Source organism: Brachycentrus maculatus, unplaced genomic scaffold (genome assembly GCF_059751285.1).
Source record: "Brachycentrus maculatus isolate JH-2025_06_01 unplaced genomic scaffold, ASM5975128v1 h1tg000438l, whole genome shotgun sequence".
In the NCBI taxonomy this organism is placed as follows: Eukaryota; Metazoa; Arthropoda; class Insecta; order Trichoptera; family Brachycentridae; genus Brachycentrus; species Brachycentrus maculatus.
The window spans coordinates 166,044-186,884 of NW_028281186.1; the positions used below are offsets into that span (position 1 = coordinate 166,044).

Here is a 20,841-nt window from a genome sequence, read left to right on the forward strand (position 1 = left end):
GCAGTATGTTACTATGTTTTGAGATATATGTTCATACACATGTAATTACATTTAGTTGCAACGTCTGTATACAAGTTTTCTTATGTCGATTTTCAAATACATTTTTTCAACTGTTGATGAGAACATCTGTAATACTTAAAACTAGTCGTGTATCATTTCATTAATTGAATCGGCAGTCACTTTGTGGTAAAATCGATCCGTTTTTAATTTATACTTTGCTTAGTACCATTATTTCTTAAAATGTATTTTGAAACGTGTTTCGATGCATTCAAATACCGTCCAGTGTCACAATAGATTTTAAGAAATATTGGTATTTACTAAGTAAAACTTAAATTTTAATTTCAACATGTGTATATTATTTTTTTAAATGCGCGCAAAAGCACGATCGACCTCTAGCGCGGCGGTTCACGTTCTGAAATCAAACGATTTCTCAGTCTGTGTCAGTGGTCTCATACAAGTGATTTATTTTTATATTTAAATACATCATGTTATTCCGCAAAGTTGTTGCTATATCAATAAATAAAATCTTTTAATTGCACATGTAAAACAGTTTCTTGCATGAAAAATTATATGCGGTGTATTTTTTTTTTCTAAAAAGTAATGAAATTTGATATCTTCTTATATATGTCACTGTAAATCTCGAGTTTTTTTTATTTATTTAGATATTTAGATAATTAAAAATGTATGTGGGTGAACGTTTTACCGTATACGCATTTACTCTTAAGCGTTTAATTATTTGTGTCGGATGGTAACCTCGATTTTTTAAATGCTTGTTACCATATTTTTATTCAATCCTAAGTTATGATGATTTTATACCGTGTATTATTTCTCGTATTAATATGCAGTCGAAATGCGATCTCTCAGAAGAATGTGCGACAAAACGATGTATGATAGATGTGCGAATAGTGAAATAAGGAAGGAACGCAAAGCTGAGATAAGCATTATCGATAAAATTAAGAAAGGTGTGTTGAGATGGTTTGGACATGTGGAACGAATGAGTAAGGAAAGAACGGTAAAACGGATTTATGAGGCGAGTGTTAGTGGGAAAAGAAGCAGAGGAAGACCGAGAAAAACATGGCACGATCAGGTATGCCAAATACTTGAAAGTGGTCAGGTTAGGAGTCGTAACAATCGGCGGGTATGTATGAGGAGATGCATGAACGTGGATGAGGCGAAGAATGTTTGCAAGGACAGAGTGGTGTGGCGCTCTATTCTCTCTGCCTACCCCTGCGGAGAAGCGGCGTGATGGTTAGTTAGTTAGTTAGTATTATTTCTCGTTAGCCGTATTTAAAGTTTAGATCTAACATTTCAAAATAAAAGCTTGAAATTTGAAAGTTCCAAAAATAATTGCAGTTGGCCTTTACTTTTTTTTATGGGAGTTACATTTATTATTTACCTAGCTTATTATGTACAAGGTTTTATAGATCATTAAGTAGATTTTTGATTCTTTAAACATAACGCTCGGCTACCGTACTGGAGGTCCCGGGCTCGATTCACAGGGGGGGTCAAATAAATATAAGTAATTTTTCACTCTAATATTTATTTAATATTTCCCTGGGCTGGTACCTGAAGCGGGCTGATCACCCTTCCTTCATGTGTTAAAGATCAAGATAACACTGAGTTTATATGATGCAGTGACCTTTGCACCATCGGGGTGCGGATAAGGGTTTGAAGAAGAAGAAGAAAAATATGTACGGTCACGCGCAAATTAGAATGCAACGTCTACATTAATATTTCTCTGGAAATATTCTATATTAAATTATATTTGAAGCATTGCTGCTTGTTTAAACAAAGCTCATTTATAATTAGATAACGCTAATCCAACTATCCTCGACGCTTTTTTATCTCTTTGCGTATTTATCGTCTTTTCTGTCACTATTTATATGAACTTTTCCGACGTCAGTGACCTATTGATAGGAAGTCAGTCATACTCATTGATAAAAGTGTACTTATAACTAAGTACACACGATATACGAGTCCTTCCTACCGTCGGACGCAAGTGCACTGTTTAATCAAACGACTGTTTAAAAATAAAACAGCTTATTATTTTTAAAATAAAACATTTCTTTCACGCTTATTATTTTAATGTGCCTTGACTTTCGGCGTTCATTATTTGTTTTGGCGTAATAGCGGTTGCATCCGGGTATGTTATATTAAAAAATGCAAATACAGTCGAACGTGGATATAAGAGACCTGGATTTATGTGAAAATTCCCGCCATTTTACTTCTCTGAAAAATGGCATGTATGTAAAAGAAATACGTCTTTATAAAAGAAAAATGTCCCGGTGGTTTGGGCTCTCCTGTAACCAGGTTCGACTGTACTTTGTGTTTCACGTCTTACCTTCATATTATCATATTAAAACAGCAAATTAATGTATAATATTATGTAAGCAGTTAAATGTCTGATTTTTTTAAACATGTTAGCTACATAAGAGTACCTAACATATATTATATTCCCGATGTGTAATTTACATTACTCATTTTAGGATTTAGATTAACAAGTTACCTACAAAATAACAACAATTTTAAACTAAGTAAATAAGAAAAGTAAAATGATAATAAACAAAAGAAATGTGTAGAATACAGTAAAAACAAACAAATAAAATAAAAAAAACATAGTCAGAACAATAGTATAAATGAACAAGACTTGAAACACGTCAAAATAAGAAAATAAAAAGGATTTAAAATTTTTTAAATATTTTTATTTTTTTTTTTTTTCAAAAACATATTACACACATAGGTCAAATATACATATAATATTCCCGATGAGTAATTCCTATTTTTCATTTTGGGACATGGGATTAAGGTTAACAAGACTGGAACACAAATAATAAAGTAACAAAAAAGTTTTTTTTAAATAACCAAAATTAATACTAATACATGGCAAAATATAAAAACAATAAACAGGTATAATAAATAGGCACAAGAAGCATATTTAAAAGAAATAAATGAGAAAAACATAAGGTAAGAAGTATATTTAAAATAAACAAATGAGAAAATATAAAAAATATAAGGTAAAAACAAAATACGAAAATATAACTAAAACTGAAAAAAAATAGTATTAGGAGTGCATACATGTTGAACAGACGAAGAATGTTGGGAAAGAGAGTGGTCTGGCGTTCTGCTCACTCTGCATACCCCTGCAGCAGCGGCGTGATGGTTACTTAGTTAGTTAGTTTTACCTTGGTGTTTTAATGTCCGGTGCTACACGCCCGCATCTCGAACACAAATATCACGTTAGCGAGGGTTCAAGTGGCGCTTGAATGAACGTACAATTCGTTGCAATTGGTTCACAATGGGAATCAACTGAATCGCTCTCACGAAGTCGTGTCACGCCAGATCCAGCAAATTTGAACTCACAAAGGCATTCCTAGTGATAAGGTCGCGTGGTGATGGACTTGAATTGAGTAATGTAATCAGTCGACAAGTTGACAACAACGACAGCGATATAAATTTATTTATTAAACACTAGCTCCGTCCACCTCCGTAGTGCAGTAGTCAGTGCGCTTTGCTACCGTTCTGGAGGTCCCGAGTTCGATTCCTAGAGGGGTCAAAATAAATATGGTCCATTTTCAATCTCATATTTATTCAATATCACTGTGGACTGGTACAATAAGCGCTGGGCTGATCACCTTGCCTTCATGCAATTAACGATCAAGATAACAGTGTGTCGCTACGATACAGTGCACCATTCGAAGCTGATAAGGGTTAAAAGATAAAGAATAAAAAAAGCACCCGGCCACGCATTGCTGCGCCTCAGCCCTGTAAATGGAAAATAATGAAAATACGAAGCGCAAATTTTTAATATTATATTAAATGTTTAATTTCACAATGCTTGTAAAGCGATGATTTTTTTTAAATTATGAAATAAGGCAATCGAAAATATTGATAATGCTGAAAGACAGCAAGAAGCACGCTGTCTGGCATGAGCAATGTTTGGTATAACAAAAACACCTATCACAGGCACATAAAACGACAAGTCAAAGTACGGCCCGCGTGGTGTTTTTGGTCTATCGCAAATTTAAAAATTTTGCTTTTACAAAATTTATTACGTAGAACACTATTTTATTTTTATAGCATCCGAAATAAATGAATGAAATGTTTATTCATATGGCAACAAGTTTTCCGTCACTATTATCAGAGGAAATTCTTAACTGTGTATTTGTTCTTATTTTGTTCTTTAGCAAGTTAACTGTTTCTGCGGCCCTCCAATCTAGTTATTCGGATTACATTTTTGTTATCCTCTCCTAAAGTGTCTTTCAGAGCTTAAAATAAGCTTGTCTATTTAGTTATTTGGATTTGCCCAGGATCGTGTCTAGTTTGGACAGCCCTGATATAGACTATGGCCGTTTTTCTACCGTGAAACGTACAACACCCTGAGCAGTTTAATTATGAATTAATTAAAGCGTGTCACGACCCTATTTCCGCGGCCTGTTGGACCATTTTCCCGATACCAGAAGCCAGACAAATTCTCACATACCTGCTGAGCGAACCAAGCATTATCACCCTTTCAGCCATAGGTGCATTTTATATGTTTTACATAATATAGAGTATAAACATACATGAACTGTCAATGCTTTTTATCTTCATCATCATCAGACAAATTGCAGACTTAATGTATCTTTATAATATAATCCATGGTAACATTGATTCAGCATTTTGTGTCGAGAAGATAGCGATGAATGTTCCCTCTCGGCGATTAAGGAGGCACAACACATTTTCTCGCCCAGTATATAACAATAATATGGCACACTTTAACTCCATTTCTAGGATGCTAAGATTGTATAATAATTTAGAAAATACTGATAATGTGACCATCGACATATTTAATGATGGCACGGAGAAATACAAGAGGACTATTACCGGATTGGTGAAATCAATTTCAAATTGATTTCACCAATTTGGTGGAGTCTTGAATTTTATACCTTATGTAGCGTAGTTTAATTTCACTTTTTATTTTTACTTCTAATTTTTATTTTTATTTTTCTTACTTCATTACTTTTAATTGTTACTACCCTTTTTTTTACCACCAAATTACTATTGTTTATATATGTGTTTAACCTGCACCTTTATTGTTTCTGTAAGCTTGTTGTGTTCCCATGTAATTGATGAAAAACATCAAAACTATCTGTATTGCACTGTATTTCGTTTATTGTAATATGTTTTTCATTGTTTGTGAACCGTAAATAAATAAAATAAAAATAAAATCATCTTCTTCTTCTGGTGTCTCTCCAGTAACTGAACGTTGGCCGACAACTGAAGTATCCTGGATGACCCTTCGTCTGGGCGAAGGGATCTCCAAGCCGTCAAATCCCGGTCCATTTCCTGGTGCTGTGGAGCCAGGACTTCCTCTTTCTGCCTTTACCTCTTCTGCCTCTCACTTTCCCGATCATTATTCCCTTGATCAGTTTTTACGGGTTACTTAAGTTTCTAAATTACATTTCTTGTAGGAAAATGCAGAACACGCCTTCAAATACAGAATTAATTATATTATTTTTTGAAATCTCATCAAAGATGAAGAAGAATATGGAAGTCTGGGCATTTACGGGGCTGACGACTGTCATAGGCTGGTTTAAGTGATCACTTTACACACGTGTAACATTCACCAATTTTACCCATTATTGACAAAACTACACTACTCAAATTCTTGGAAGTTTTATAAATATGAACCAATTTTAAAACATTGTTCTTGAATCACTAGAACTTCACTAGAGACATCTATTGGTGAGATGAAAAGAAGCTTTTTATTGAGCAGAAACTCTTTTATTAGTACGTGAGGTCCAAATCCTGGATTATAATCACACACATGAGAAACGCCAGAAAATATCATTTTCATTTTTATTATTTAAGCTTATAATTTGACCAGATAGTTATCTTATTTCCATTATCTGGTCAGAATAAATTAACTAAAAAATAGCAGCAATAGTTAGAGCACTTGAGTTTGCATACCCGAATACTAAGCTGGTACGGCTATACATCCCGAGTGCCATTGTCATTGCTTCTATTCTCTTTTTCCTCTCCTATTTTCTTTCCCTTCTGACTCCGTATAATATCAATCGATCTAACACAGATGCGGTGCCATATACACCACTTGAGAGTGGATATAGGCCAGAAAAAGAATAAGAAATTCTTCAAAAATCACTTCTTCTTTCCTGTCATAAATATTTTATTAATCTACTATTTTTTTTAATATAATACATCAATCTCTCTTGTAGCCCTGACGAAAATAAATGCGCGGTTCATTAAAGTTGTCTGACGATTTGACGATTAGAAATGTAGATATTTCCGAATGATGACAGACAATCAGTTTCATTGTTGCCACAAATATTTATAAAATATAATTTAGTTCATGTTGTTGAGAAATATTTTAAGGCCACTCAAGTACCTACCAGATGTAAGGACGTAGGTAAAATCCATATTCATTATAGGAGTCTCAACATGTGACGGAGCATCCCAGGGCTTACGACCTGCAATAAATGCATATTATATTACATATGAGTAGTCCACTTGCAAACCACGTTATGTTAAAAAAATAAGTTTTTTTGTCAATGGTGGCAATCGGTAGAAGATTTAAAATATTAACGTTTTTAAACATACTTAAAATATTTACGTTAAAGAACAATTATAAACATATTTAAAATATTTTTTTGCAGAGACCCACCAAGCTAGCTTGTGTATTTTGTCGGTGGAGTTCTTTTTACATGCATTTTAATGTTTTTATCCATTTTAACCTAATATGCACACAAAAAATAGAAAGAAAAAAAATTAAAGTTTCAACTTTTTTACAGAATTAACTCTTGATCATTTATTTACACATTCCTTTATTTTGCCTTTGTTCCATATTTTATTGTGACCTCAGTTTTGGCAGATTACGCTGTACATAATCTGCCAAAACTCGTCAAGTTAACAATAAAATGCAATAGAAAAATGAATACTCTTGCAAAACTCGCTATGCTGATCGACAGTTTAATTTAAAAAATCTCTCAACAAAGCTCAAATCCGTAGAAGATTTAATATTCTACCGATTGCCGCCATTGGCTAAAAAAATAATTTTTGAGTTTATTGACCATTTACATAATCGATTTTATCCGCAAATTTATCGATTTTTTTTTTCAAAACCAACTTGTCGAAGGCTGCTCCGTTTGGTTATTAGTGTAATCCTCGAGCCATCCGCCATATTTCTCATATAATAAAAATCCGCCCGCGCTGTCGCACACGTTGTTTCAAAATCGGATTCGAGCCGGCGCTCGCTCGCTGGCGGCGCGATGGCGTCACCAGGCATCGCGCCTTATAAGGACGCCGCTAAACCTGCCGCCCACGAACTCCTTACATCGTCAGACCGCCTTCCGACCACTAATGGAGGCCCCATTCTCATCTGCAGATGTCGACCGAATACCTAATTACTCCGTTTTTGAGCATTTCGAGATATCAGGCACGTTGGTTTAGTGACTTTAGTCTATTCGTGTCAAAGTAGTTATAAACGTACAACTTTTCCTAATGCGGTTTTAATCGCTGATATTTATTTTTATTTATTCTCTATTTATGTACATATTTAAGGTTTGAATGTTTTTTTAAGATACGCTTGACACACATTTTCTGAACGATTAGTGTATAAACTTTTTTTCTTAATTTAGCTTATATGACATTTCGTATAAAAACTAATATTTACACTTAATTAACAATTATACACTTAATGAATAATTAATTGATGAACTATAGATTTTTCTGTTGTGCCAATGGTCCGAGTACAATTTATTACTGGCTGATAAAACAATTCAAGCGGCAGTCGTGTTTTCTTGGTAGTAAGTCCGTAATCAAATCTCAAAATGTCAAAATCTAAAAAAACATGTCCCTTCATTTTCGTTCGTAACTTTATCCAGATTTTTTTAGTAGACACAGATGAACTAAACACAAAAGATACAAAATACATAAAAAAAGGATTTACAATATCCTTTTGGTTTTTTTTGTATAAAAAATAAATATATATATAGTAAACTCCCCTATAACATTGAGATAAGTACCGCGTTATTAGAGAATATATTATGAAGGTTAAATGTTTTTAAATTGTATTTTTATTTAATGATGACTCATTTCAGTCATTTCCGCTGGTTAAAATGTAAAAAATACAATTTAAAACATTAACCCCTTATAACGTCCCCTCCGATAACGCGGTACCTACCTCAGCGTTATAGGGGGGTTTACTGTAGTACAATACGTCTTTACTTCTGTTTGTATTTCAAATGTAAACAAAACATTGTGGAAAAAAACAGCGAACTTCCACTTACCGAAGAATCACGTGGGTCTGCCGTTACTTTATGCATATTATAGACAACTTTCCTCGACATTTTAATTTTTGGCATTCTTCAATTTCGCGGTCTAAATCACAAGACTGTGACGTCCTTCTTTTTTTGTGTGTGTGTATGTGTGTGTGTTTTTTTTTTACAAAACATCGGACATTGCACTTCCGGCTAGACAGACACGTTGAAATCAATATTTGACATACTTTTTTTTACTTATTTATTTTTAACTGGTTGTACCCAGCCACGTGTCGCTGTGGCTCTGTCTTGTTAAATAGAAAATAAAAAATAAAGAGAAAACAATATGATAAATTGAAGCGAATGTAGCTGGAAAATGGAACAGACAAAGACCGAGAAAAACTTGGCATGATCAGGTATGTCAAATACTTGAAAGCGGTCAAGTTAGGAGTCGAAATAATCGGCGGGTTTGTATGAGGAGATGCATGAATGTGGATGAGGCGAAAATTATTGCAAAGACAGAGTAGTGTGGCATTCTATTCTCTTTGCCTACCCCTGCGGAAAGCGGCGTGGTGGTTAGTTAGTTACTAAGTTAGAAAATGTTTTAAATCTATGAAACAACAACCTAATCGAAGTGACAGCAACTCTCAAGGAGCAGGTGCACGACATTATACTTTCTCTTTCTTTCTATGTAATATCTTTCTTCCCTCTCTTGTAACGAATTTTGCCTAATAAACGTGACGCGTACTTGAAATTTCACTCTCAATTCTCGTCCAATTATCGTTTATCGAATCGCCGCCTGAAAAGTTTCACTTTAAAAACGTTTTAAATGCTTTAGGGGGTCTATTGACACGTTTTCTAGGTACTTGTTGAAAATAAAAATTATAAAAATAAAAATAAAAAACAAATAATCATAATTTTTTGGGTACCTTTATCCTCCCGACTATACGGATCGACAACCGGTTGAAATGGCGACAAATGTCGTCAGAAGTACACATTTAAAAATTATGTTAAAGTTATCTTTACTATGTTGTTAAAGGATTAACTTCCCATTGGAATCGGTGTCCTTTAAAAATAATTTTTTGTTTTTGTTCTTTTTTTTTAAAGAAAGGTATTGGCGTTTTTATTATTTACATAAAAACTTCAATTTCATACTATTTCTGTGAGCCTAAGCGGCTCATTATTAGAATTAAGTATCAAATTGTGATAAAGTGGGTTTAAACCGAGAAACTCTGACTCAAGAGTCTGCGACACTAGCCACGGGACCACCACCCGACACATGTGGACTTTATATGTTGTGATCACCTTGTGATTGGAAAATATGGACTTTATGCTAACGCCTTGTGATCACCTTGTGATTGAACCCTCTCATGCCACAGATATAATAATGATATTATGTTTAATTACCTCATTGTTTTAGTTTGTCATGCAATGCCATTATGCACGAACATAATGCATAGTTAAAACTATTCGTAATGAATTTTATTGAGTTTGTTTTTCGCTAACTACATAAGCAATACGTTAAATATAAACAATGAGGTGCGTTTGTAATATTTTTCACTTAATTTATTAAATTCCTACTTTACATTTTGATATGTCGATATAGATGAAGAAGAATATGGAAGTCTGAATAGTTAAATTTAAGTTTAAGCGGTCACTTTATACATAATTTATACAAAATATGGTTAATTTTCTGATTACTGATGAAATTCTTTGAAATTTAATCAATTTATTTTTTCATATAAATAATTTCAAATGAAAGATTACAATAATATGCCCTCACTGAGTTTTCCCGTTATTTATAAAATTAAAATTTAAGAAAATTGTTTATGCAATCAAATATGACATGGCTGAATGATGCAATCTATTTCAGACCTGCCCATTTCTATTATCCACTGATGAAAAGTACTTTCATGTATTTTTCTATTTTAAATTTTTGTACAACTTTATTGTGTAATTATCAAAGATCTTTTGACCAAAAGAAATGTGTTAGATTTTATTTTATGTGTTTTGTGTTATGGATCTTGTAGTTCTTCTATACATTCGTTGCCTTAAATTGTGATTTGTGGGCCTTACTGTGAGGTCCTCTCTTGGGTATATTAGTTTTGTGGCTCAATTTTCATGACGTTTATAATAATAGAAATAATTTTCTACCTTTACATATCTCTCAAAATCGTCAATTTTCAATTGTGCATGTTTTCGGAATGCCCAGAAAATGTACTATATCCCAGCAAAAGAGGCATATTTTTAACTTAATATTTACCCGCCACAGGACAGAAAGTGTTGTTTTTGCATTTTGAAGAAAAGGTATTGTTCAATTATTTTTTTAAATATACTAAATATTTTTCAAATGGGGAAGAAACCTTCAGGTTTTACCTAAAAAGATCTGTTGTACAGTAAAAAGTTTAGTTAAGTGGCTTGATATTTATTTTTAATACATTGTATTATATTATTAAATTTTAAAAACGTTCTCCTGAAAAATCAAGTTTTTTGATTTATGACGTTCTTGAAAGAAGTGAGTGATATGTCCTATTCGAGGGGTATTTTAATTGAATTTCCTATTTTTTTCTTTGAAGTATCTTTTTTGACAGAATTAAAAGACAAATACTTTTTGATTGCAGATTCTGCAGAACTTGGGCAAGGTGGACCGCACCGCCGATGATATATTCGACGAGCATCTCCAGAACTTCACACGGCAGCACAACCAAGCGACAAGACTGCAGAAGGAATTCAATAACTACATAAGATGTATCAGAGGTACATAGAAATAAAGATCCCTTTTTTTCATAATCCTCCCTACTTTCTCATCTACTTCCTATCTTAGTTTAAAAATCTTCGCTGTCTGTCATACTTTACAAAATTCCTTTATGTCCCTTTTTTTACAGTTTTATTAATAAACTAGCTGTATCTGCTCGGCTGTCCAAACTTAAAACACAGTAAGGGACATTTTTTTTGAAGTACGTTTTTTTTTGCATTTTTGGGCTAAGTAGAATCTACTTAGTCCAAAAATGCAAAAAAAACGTACTACAAAAAAATGAGTTTGGACAGCCGTGCTGTGTCTGTCTAGTTAAATGGAAAATAAATTAAAATAGAAAGCACACATTGCTAATAGTTTATTTCATAAAGATAATGCTTGCAGTACCTGTAAAATAATTTTTGAGCTGTTAAGAAGCATGCGCTCCGCCATGAGCAATATACATTTTTTTAATTTGTAAAAAGTACCATGTAATACAAGGTGGTGAGAAAGATAATTTTTTTCATATTTATCATATTTGTGCAAAAAAATGCCATAAGCAAATGCTAAAATATTTAATGGATGAAATTTAATCAAATAGTCATGTAGATGATTATAAAACTAGGAATAGTCATAGAATAATATTATAATTTTATCAAAATTGTTTTAGAAAATTGTTAATATACCAAAGGTTTATGTATGATGGTATGGTAGACAATATAAGAAATGGGTCTTAAGGGGAAATAAGTCATAACTAAATTATTGTAAGAATTATAGAAGGTAAAAGTGTAAATCCTGTAATCCATGTGTAGTAATAATATGTATTAAATTATAAAATATAATGTTAACAATTGGCAATTTACGGAATTACATTTCTAGGAAACAAAGATAGTAATTGGTAATGTATGCCATTCCAGCGGTGCAGACAGCGTCCAAGTCGCTGATGGAGGCCATCTCGGAGGTGTACGAGAGCGGCTGGACGGGGCACGAGATGCTGTACGCGCAGGCGCAGAACATGGAGATGCTCTGGCAGGACTTCTCCCACAAGCTCGGAGACCAGGTCCTCATTCCCCTCAACACCTACCAGGGACAGTTCCCCGAGACCAGGGTAAGTGCATCCATCCCTGATTCTGTATCCCTGTCTACATCCTGTGGTGTGTACACTAAGTAAGGATATCGACAACTGCCCGACTTGTCAATTTGCATAATAAAGTAAATACCCCTACAACGTTGACATAGGTACCCCTTTATCTTAGGAAATTTTATAAGGGGTTAATGTTTTAAATTGTATTTTTACATTCTAACTTGTGGAAATGACTGAAATGAGTCATTTAAAATGATTAAAGAAAACACTTCGTTTTTTACCACTTGAGTTTTATTATAGACTACATGTTTCAGAAGTTAAACTTCCATCATTCAGGTCTGTATAATAACAGTATCAGTTATTATACAGACCTGAATGATGGAAGTTTAACTTCTGAAACATGTAGTCTATAATAAAACTCAAGTGGTAAAAAACGAAGTGTTTTCTTTAATCATTGTAACATGTCTTACCACAAAGTTAATGCCGAAACAATAAATAAAATAGAGTCATTTAAAATTAAAATACAATTTGAAAACATTAATCTCCCTATAAAGTCTCCTTCCATAACGCGGTACCTATTTCAACCTTATAGGGAGGTTTACTGTAGTAATTTATTTGGATAATTTGTATAGCGCCATTTTTGTAAAATAATACCTCAAAGGACCTTCCCTGTGCTCTGTAAATTTTGACTAAATGATGTTTTTTGATGCACTAAAAATATCAACCGCTTCTTTATCAAGACTTAGAAGCGGTTAGCTTCGAAACCAGTAGACATTATAATTAAGTTATAATAATATATTTATAGTGATTTTAAAACAACGTTACATTTTAATTATAAAATAGAAAATCACAATGTCAGTGCTTCAAATATAAATTACTTACATGAATATTTTATTTATTGTTTCGCCATTCACTTAGTGGTACGACATGATTAAATTTAAATCAAACTTTGTTTTTTACCACTTGAGTATGAAATTTTTACGACTAGTTTCGAAAGCTACAGATGCTTCCATCTACGGGTTTGAATATAAACAAAGTTTGAAGCTTGAATTCAAACCCGTAGATGGAAGCATCTGTAGCTTCTGAAACTAGTCGTAACAATGTCACTCAAGTGATAAAAAACAAATGTTTATCTTTTTTATTTAATATTTTTGCCCATAGACTTAAGCGTACAAACACTTACTTCTAATTAAAACATTTTTGTGATTTTTCTCCCTAAATATATATTGAGGATTTCACATAATAGCGCTCTTTAAAATATTTAGTACCCAATATAACAGTTTTGCTCAGTAATAATTTTTTAACCTATTACTTTGCGTTTATAATAAAATACTAAAGAATTGTGTGTGATTTAGCAACTTCGTAAAATGGAAATTCATTCGTAAATATTTGAAAACCATAATTGCGAAAATTCCATTGTCCACCCAGCTAATGAAAACAAGTTCAAATTATATGCATTAAAATCCAATAAATAATTATATTTTTTACTACCGATACATGAATTAATCCTTTAGTTTGTAATAAAATAAATTCTGGAATTATTTTCCATGACAGTTAAAGAATTAATATTGTAAATGAAAATAAGTTTATCATGGATTATACATAGAATAAAATTCAACACCATTATGATATTTTACAAGTAGGTGCCTACTTTTTTTAATAGGTGTTTATTTGTGTTAGATGTTATTTATTTACTTTTGATATCTTTGAAATGTGTCCCAACCGTCATTGAAAATATATTTATGTTGTTAATCTTTTATTCAATTTAATTTTTTCAGAAAAAAATAGACAAACGTGGTCGGAAATTAGTAGATTACGATAGCCAGAGGCACAGTTTTCAAGGACTACAGGCAAATGCAGCTAAAAAGAGAGATGATGTCAAGGTAATATTTCCATTGTCTTGATTTAATGCTAGCATAATTTGTGGTTTGTAAAAAATGGCACATCCATCAACCTCAGACGTAAATGGCAAATATTTAAAGATAAAGTGGTAGTTATAATCTGTATCTAGACTTTGGATGAATGAAGATGTTTTTTTTTCTTCCATTTTAATTCCGACCCTTATCCGCACTGAACGATGGAGCAATAAATTGTTTGGGTGCAGTGTTAACTTGATTGTCAATTATAAGAACGCAAGATATTCAGTCTAGTGCTTCAAGGTAATAAATAATTATTAGAATTAAAAAACTCTTCTGTCCTGACAAACACTCCTAGCTTCCTTCACATCCATACACTGATTCATTCATGCCCTGCGATTATGCAGACTTTTGACACCACCACATTTTAGGATCTGATTGATCTGATCGTGCCAAGTCTTTTTGGCCCTCGTTCTGTTCTCCCGCTAACATTCGCTATATATATACTTTCTTGAGTGTATTTGCCTATAATTTTCACTCACGAATTACATGAAATTATAGTAACTTTATACATAAGGAGTAAATCCATTCACGAGTAGGCATAGGCTACGAAATATAAAAAGTTGAACATTTTGAGTGTGTCCAAATACTTGTTCACTAAATCTGAATTATCTCCAATTACAGGAGTTATTTTCATATTATTTTTTGACATCTCATCAAAGATGAAGAAGAATATCGTCAGCCCCGTAAATGCCCAGACTTCCATATTCTTCTTCAACTTTGATGAGATGTCAAAAAATAATATAAAAAGTTGAAGCCTGAGTAGGGTCATGATAAGCGGTGTTGCATAGGCCGTAGCTAGATTTCAGAGTCACTTAGATGTTAGGTAAAAAAAAAAAGGCTGGTTATCCACTCGCATTTAAAGCATTCTTCTTAATCTTTTCATATTCATTGGATATTATAATTGCATATTCAAGGAACCATATTAATTAAAATTTACTATTCATATACGAATAAATGCTTTCAGATAACCCGAGGCCGAGAGCAACTGGAGGAGGCTAAGCGGACTTACGAGATCCTCAACTCGGAGCTTCACGACGAGCTCCCGGCTCTGTACGACTCGCGGGTTCTGTTTCTGGTCACCAATCTGCAAACCCTCTTCGCTGCCGAACAGCTCTTCCACTCTGAAACTGGAAAGGTACCGCGATTTTACTCAATTTTTGTAGACTCCATGAGCTCCACGTAGGGAATAGATATGGATAAATACAAATGAATTTAAACATTATAAAATAAAACTAGAACTTTGTTTTTAACCATTTTTTTATTGGTACTTTTCTCCAACTGGTTTCGACAAGAACTTTGTCATATTCAGGGTCAAAAATGTACATGTTTATCCCTGAAGATGACAATGTTTTTGTCAAAAACAGTTAGAGAAAAGTACCAATAAAAAAGTAGTTAAAAACAAAGTTGTAGTTTTTTTTTTTTTTTAAATGTGCGTAAGTATATATGTAATAAGTATCGGCGAATAACGTTCTAGAATCAAATGAATTTGTTCTTCTACAGTGCACTATCAAAACTTAAATGGCTGGATTAGATTCAACCGTTAATTACTGATTCCATGTTATTGCGGATTTATAAGTAGTCATAAAGTAAATTTATATTTAAATCCCAATGCCATCTATTGAGTTATGCAAAACATTTGTTCATTCAAAAATAAATTCAATTCGGAAGAGGTCCTTAACAGTTGGATCAGATTTTTGCCGTCATGGTGGACCGGTTGTTAAGGTGTTAAAATTGTATTTTCTACTTTGTTTATTTTAATTTTTAAGAGGACATTTTCTAAAATTTATTTTAAAAAAATAAATCAATATTATTATAGAACAAATAACCTCTTAAATGTAGAAAAAAAATCATTGATTTTTAAATTATCGCTTATCTTAATTGTGAGAAGTCACAGGTTCCCTCATTTACGATACATTTACACCACATGGACATATTTACTCACAAACGAGGCAACTTATTATGCAAGTTATACTAACTTTAGTATCGCAATTCAGCGTTCCCTTTTGATATACATATGCACTGTGTATGTGACTGAAATTATTTTACATTAGCTCAACCATTTAGCTCGCGCGTATTTCACCGACTTTGGTGTTTCAACATTGAAAAATTATAAAATCCTCGCGGTATTAACAAAACGGCCTTTTTTGGTTTAGCTCCATTATCTATTTACATGTTAAAGTATAAATAAACATGAATTTTTGTTCATTTGCTATATGATAATGACAGAAATTTTAAAAAAAAAGTATCCGTCTAAATATTTTTTTTGTTTATTTTATCATATTTATAAAGCATTGCATAATTTTGTATTGAAACTTTAAATAAATTATTTTATATTTTGTAGATTTATTTTAAGATTAAATTTTAAAAAATCTAGCAGTCAGTTAGTAATTAAATCAGGAAATTTTAATTCATTGGTCTATAATTTTTGCATTCAAATTATTGAGATGTTAAAAAAAATCGTTTTTAATCTAATACTATCTCAACACGTTGACTGCCACGGCAATTTTCAGAATTTCGGTCTAAGAAGCCAATTCTTTAAAAATATTCTACTACTTGATTTTGAAAAAAAAATATATTTTCTGTTCATTTATTAATCAATATTCTGTTCATGTTGGCCAGCATTGATTTTTTGTTCTCTTTCCATCTATCCATATTAGCACTGATATACTAGGAATTTTATCATAGCTGCACGAATATGGCATGTAAACACAGTACGAGATAACTCACAGTCGACATCTTAGCAAAGAACGCCTTCGAGTTATGTCGTAGTTGGCAGTCAACGTGTTAAATTATTACTCTTCTATTTGTATACATATGTTTTAACTTCTGATATTCCGATTTAAGGTATATTCGGAACTGGAAGCGATCGTCGACAAATTGGCCACCGACAGTCAGCGCGGATCTTACACCATCAAGAAACCAATCCTCGGAACATTACCCAAGCAGATCAACAATATATCTCCACCCGCTTCACCCAACAAGTCCAACACCCTCAACTCCCAGAATGGAAACGCCACTCCGACAAACACCATACAACGTAAGCCACCCTCGATTGACCCTAAATCTTGTACATAATCAATATTTTCTCTTTAAATTGCATTTAACATATAAATTAACATTTGCTTCCTTTTTTTACATTCAACGGATTTCAAAGCATCCTTTGTTTTATTAAACTCTTTTTTAATTTCATTACTTTCACAATTTCAATTGGATGAGAATATTTAAAAAAAACTGATATACATAATCCACCAAACAAATTAATGGTGTTAGAAGATTTCACATTTACACATTTACCAAATACATTAAAACGCTTTTTTCATATGTAAATTATACAATGGGCTATTGAATAATCAACATTATTAATGGATGGTGATTACTTTATTAAACTTATATAGTATCCAAATTATTTATTTCAATGTTTAAAAAAATACTGTATGATTTAAATCCGCCTCCATCGTGTAGTGATTAGCGTGTTTGGCTAACGAGCTAGTAAGGTCCTTTTCATAAGACGGTCGAAATATGAATAAGAGCTTTTTCACTCTAATATTTATTTGATACTACCCTTGACTAGTACCTAAAGAACAGCACTGATTACCTTACCTTCACAAAATTAATGATCGAGCTAACATTGCATCGATCTGATGCAGTGCACTCTGCACCACTGGGTACGGAAATGGGTCAGAAGAATATATATATTTTTTAAATAAATAAATAATTATTTATGAAATAAGTATAACATAAAATACATAAATCTTTATATGACTTTAATATAGGATATCCTAATTAATTATTGATGATTTAGGATACACACCTGAGAATTCAAAATATACATACAAACATACTATAAAGTTGATAAATTTCCACAGCCTTGTTACGCTGTGCGCAGTTTACTTGCGCTCTTTGCTGATGTTGCACCAGCCCAAATGATAGATGCTGAAATATCGACAACAGTTACAAACACTACACAGCATATTTGCTCAGAAATTTTGTTTTAACGTCAACATTCCACCTTTTAGAAACAGCTTTTGTCTTTTTATTAACAAGAGATCAGTTTCAATCCCCGCCAAACTTATTGACCGTTGGAAAGAATGCTTCTGTTATTCTTCCTCACTTTGATCTAATATACTTTTCAATTTGTTAAATGTTTGTCGTAATCTCTGGGGGAATGCTTTCTGCCATATTTCTGGAGCTCGACAAGTTAGGCGGTGTCTCTAACCTAGTAATACCACCCGTACCCGCGTGTCGTGAGTGTTGTTTTCTTTTTGTTTGTGGAATGGCTTTATTGTTCCCTTTCCGCAGCCGCATGGGGTGAGAACTCACCCTCCACTCCGGAAAAATCTTCGCCCGTGGCCGAGAAAATATCTCCTCCTGATTCCCCCGCGAGCCCGGAACCCAAATCCATCCCGCCGGAGGTGGAATCTCCCGTCACCTCTCCGCCGAGCGCTGCCGCTCCCATCGTCAACGGCAACGGAACCCATAAACCGCAGGAAAATAATAACAAAAATGTAGAGGAACTTTACGATATACCCGTTGGTAAGTATCCACCAAGATTTATCCATGCATACCTTAAAATACCCTTTCCAGCACCCCAAATGTAAATAAATCTCCAAACTTTTATAAGCCATGCTAAGTAAAATAACAGTACCTTTAAAAATTTGTTAACTATGATTACGAATTATTTTTACAATATTTTGACCCAATATCGCTTAAAAAAAATTGCAAAGAAATATTATTCTTACATTTTTGACCATGTCACTACATTTTTTTTATAATTACTAGATCTTGGTAATACTCGGTACCTATAAAAAAAATTAACTGTGATTACGAATGATTTTATACAATATTTTGATCCAATATCACTTGCACAAAATTGCGAAGAAATATTATCCTTATATTTGTAGCTATGTCGCCACTTTTTTTTGTAATTACTAGATGGAAGTCTTGGTATTACTTTTACAAGCGATACATGACTACCATGTGTGCATATGTTCCCCCGAAACATAGTGATTTGTCACTTTGAATGCCTTTTTGGCTGTTGGCAGTCAGTTGGTTATTTTAAGCAAAGGTAATATTAATTAAGCCCTTGACTCTGATGAATTTGCCAGTTGATAATGCTTTTATCCAGCTGTGAAAAAACTTGAAAATATTACTTATGGCACTCTTCTTTACCTACTATACATTGATTGGTAAATATAACAAATATAATGCGCATAGAATAGTGTTCACCTTTTTTTTAAATTTTCTTTTGTTTCCAAAAAAATTGATTTTGTCATGTGTTTCTTCGGGCTTATTGATACAACATTAAAAATATTTATTGTTATTCTAATTGATGTTATGATAATTATTTTTTAATATTTATTTTTAAAATTATTATTAATCAACATAACTTATTTGCTTAACAAATAAAGATATTTATGAAATAACAATTAATAAAAATAATTTTATTTAAAACAAAATTATGCTTGATGTAAATTATATTATATTTATGTATCTGTAACACTTATTGACAGGTGAAATATTGATTCTTTTTATTTAACTTTATTTTATGATTTCGGTTTATTTAATTTACTATTTTCGACAAAATAAAGTTTATTGATTCATATGGAAACTGAAACATGAGTTTAATGATATGAGAATAAATAATTTGTTTAAATTTTAAAAAACATATTCAGAAAAAAATAAAATAAATGCATTAGACATTATTTGTTTATATCAAAACGTAATAATGATAAAAAATCTCATCTATGTCTTACTTATCTATGTATACTTTAATATAAATTAGAATGATTCGTATTAAGATACAGTAAAAATCCTATATAACGATCTATATAGTCAAAGTTCTATGATTCGAAATTAAAGAGACTAACACTATAAACGTGTTTAAAATTAGCGAAATCCTAATAATAATTTTAAATTCTCTTACATTTTCTATAAACTGATCAAAAATGTTTCAGAAGTAATTCACATTCTGAGATTTTGCATAGAAAAATATTTTATTAACAATTTTGGGTGATCTTAAATTTTTGTCCGCCTCCGTAGTGTAATGGTCAGCATGCTCGGCTACCGTTCTGGAGGTCCCGGGTTCGATTCCCAGGGGGGTTTAATAAATATAAGTGATTTTTTTACTCTAATATTTATTCAATATTACACTGGACTGGTACCCGAAGTGGAGGGCTGATCACCTTTCCTTCATGTGTAAACGATCGAGATAACACTGCGTTTATATGAAGCAGTGCCCTATGCACCATTGGGGTGCGTTAAGGGATTTATTATTAAATTTTCATATCACTAAATTGTCGGAGCCAAAATTTTGCAAATTAACGAGCCCTTGACGTAGTATTTTACGAAAATGGCACTATACAAATTATCCAAATTATTATTATTACTATTATTATTATTTACCGTATATATTACAAAAAAGTGGTTCAATATTGTGATACTCCACTCTATATCTGGTTTGTAAGAATGTAGCGGGCCCATTGAACAATGCTGTATTGAATGAGTGATTGTTTTGTTGACCCAGGAGCCACGCTGACCAACCTGCCGCCGGGGGTGCTGTACCGCGTGCGCGCCACGTACCGCTACACGCGGGAGGATGCTGACGAGCTCTCCTTCGAGGTTGGAGACACCATCCGGGTCGTGGAATATGAGGATCCCGAAGAACAGGTCACTGAACTTATTTCTAAATATCAAATTGATACATTACTATCCCGGCTCCAATGGTTTGCAACTGGTTTACGCAATAATGAAAGTGTGCGTGGACTGACATGGTTATGTAAATGTTACATTTCTGAAAATTTTGCTGCGCAAATTATGTTTGTTCAAACAGCTCCTTTGTTAGTTTTTAGC

The 20,841-nt window shown here is 32.7% G+C and overlaps 1 protein-coding gene across 3 annotated transcripts in view; it reads left to right on the top strand.

Annotated features, from left to right (window-relative positions):
* Positions 1 to 20,841, top strand: part of Amph (amphiphysin) — a 110,311-nt gene that overhangs the window by 87,434 nt on the left and 2,036 nt on the right. The window contains exons 2-8 of one of the 3 annotated variants that reach the window (XM_088271356.1): positions 10,877 to 11,012; positions 11,907 to 12,097; positions 13,852 to 13,956; positions 14,957 to 15,127; positions 16,837 to 17,029; positions 18,292 to 18,525; positions 20,516 to 20,658. In XM_088271356.1, coding sequence (XP_088127482.1) covers positions 10,877 to 11,012; positions 11,907 to 12,097; positions 13,852 to 13,956; positions 14,957 to 15,127; positions 16,837 to 17,029; positions 18,292 to 18,525; positions 20,516 to 20,658 — 1,173 coding nt within the window. Of the gene's footprint in view, positions 1 to 10,876; positions 11,013 to 11,906; positions 12,098 to 13,851; positions 13,957 to 14,956; positions 15,128 to 16,836; positions 17,030 to 18,291; positions 18,526 to 20,505; positions 20,659 to 20,841 lie in introns of all 3 variants that reach the window. The other 2 variants (XM_088271355.1, XM_088271357.1) reach the window with 2 other exon arrangements.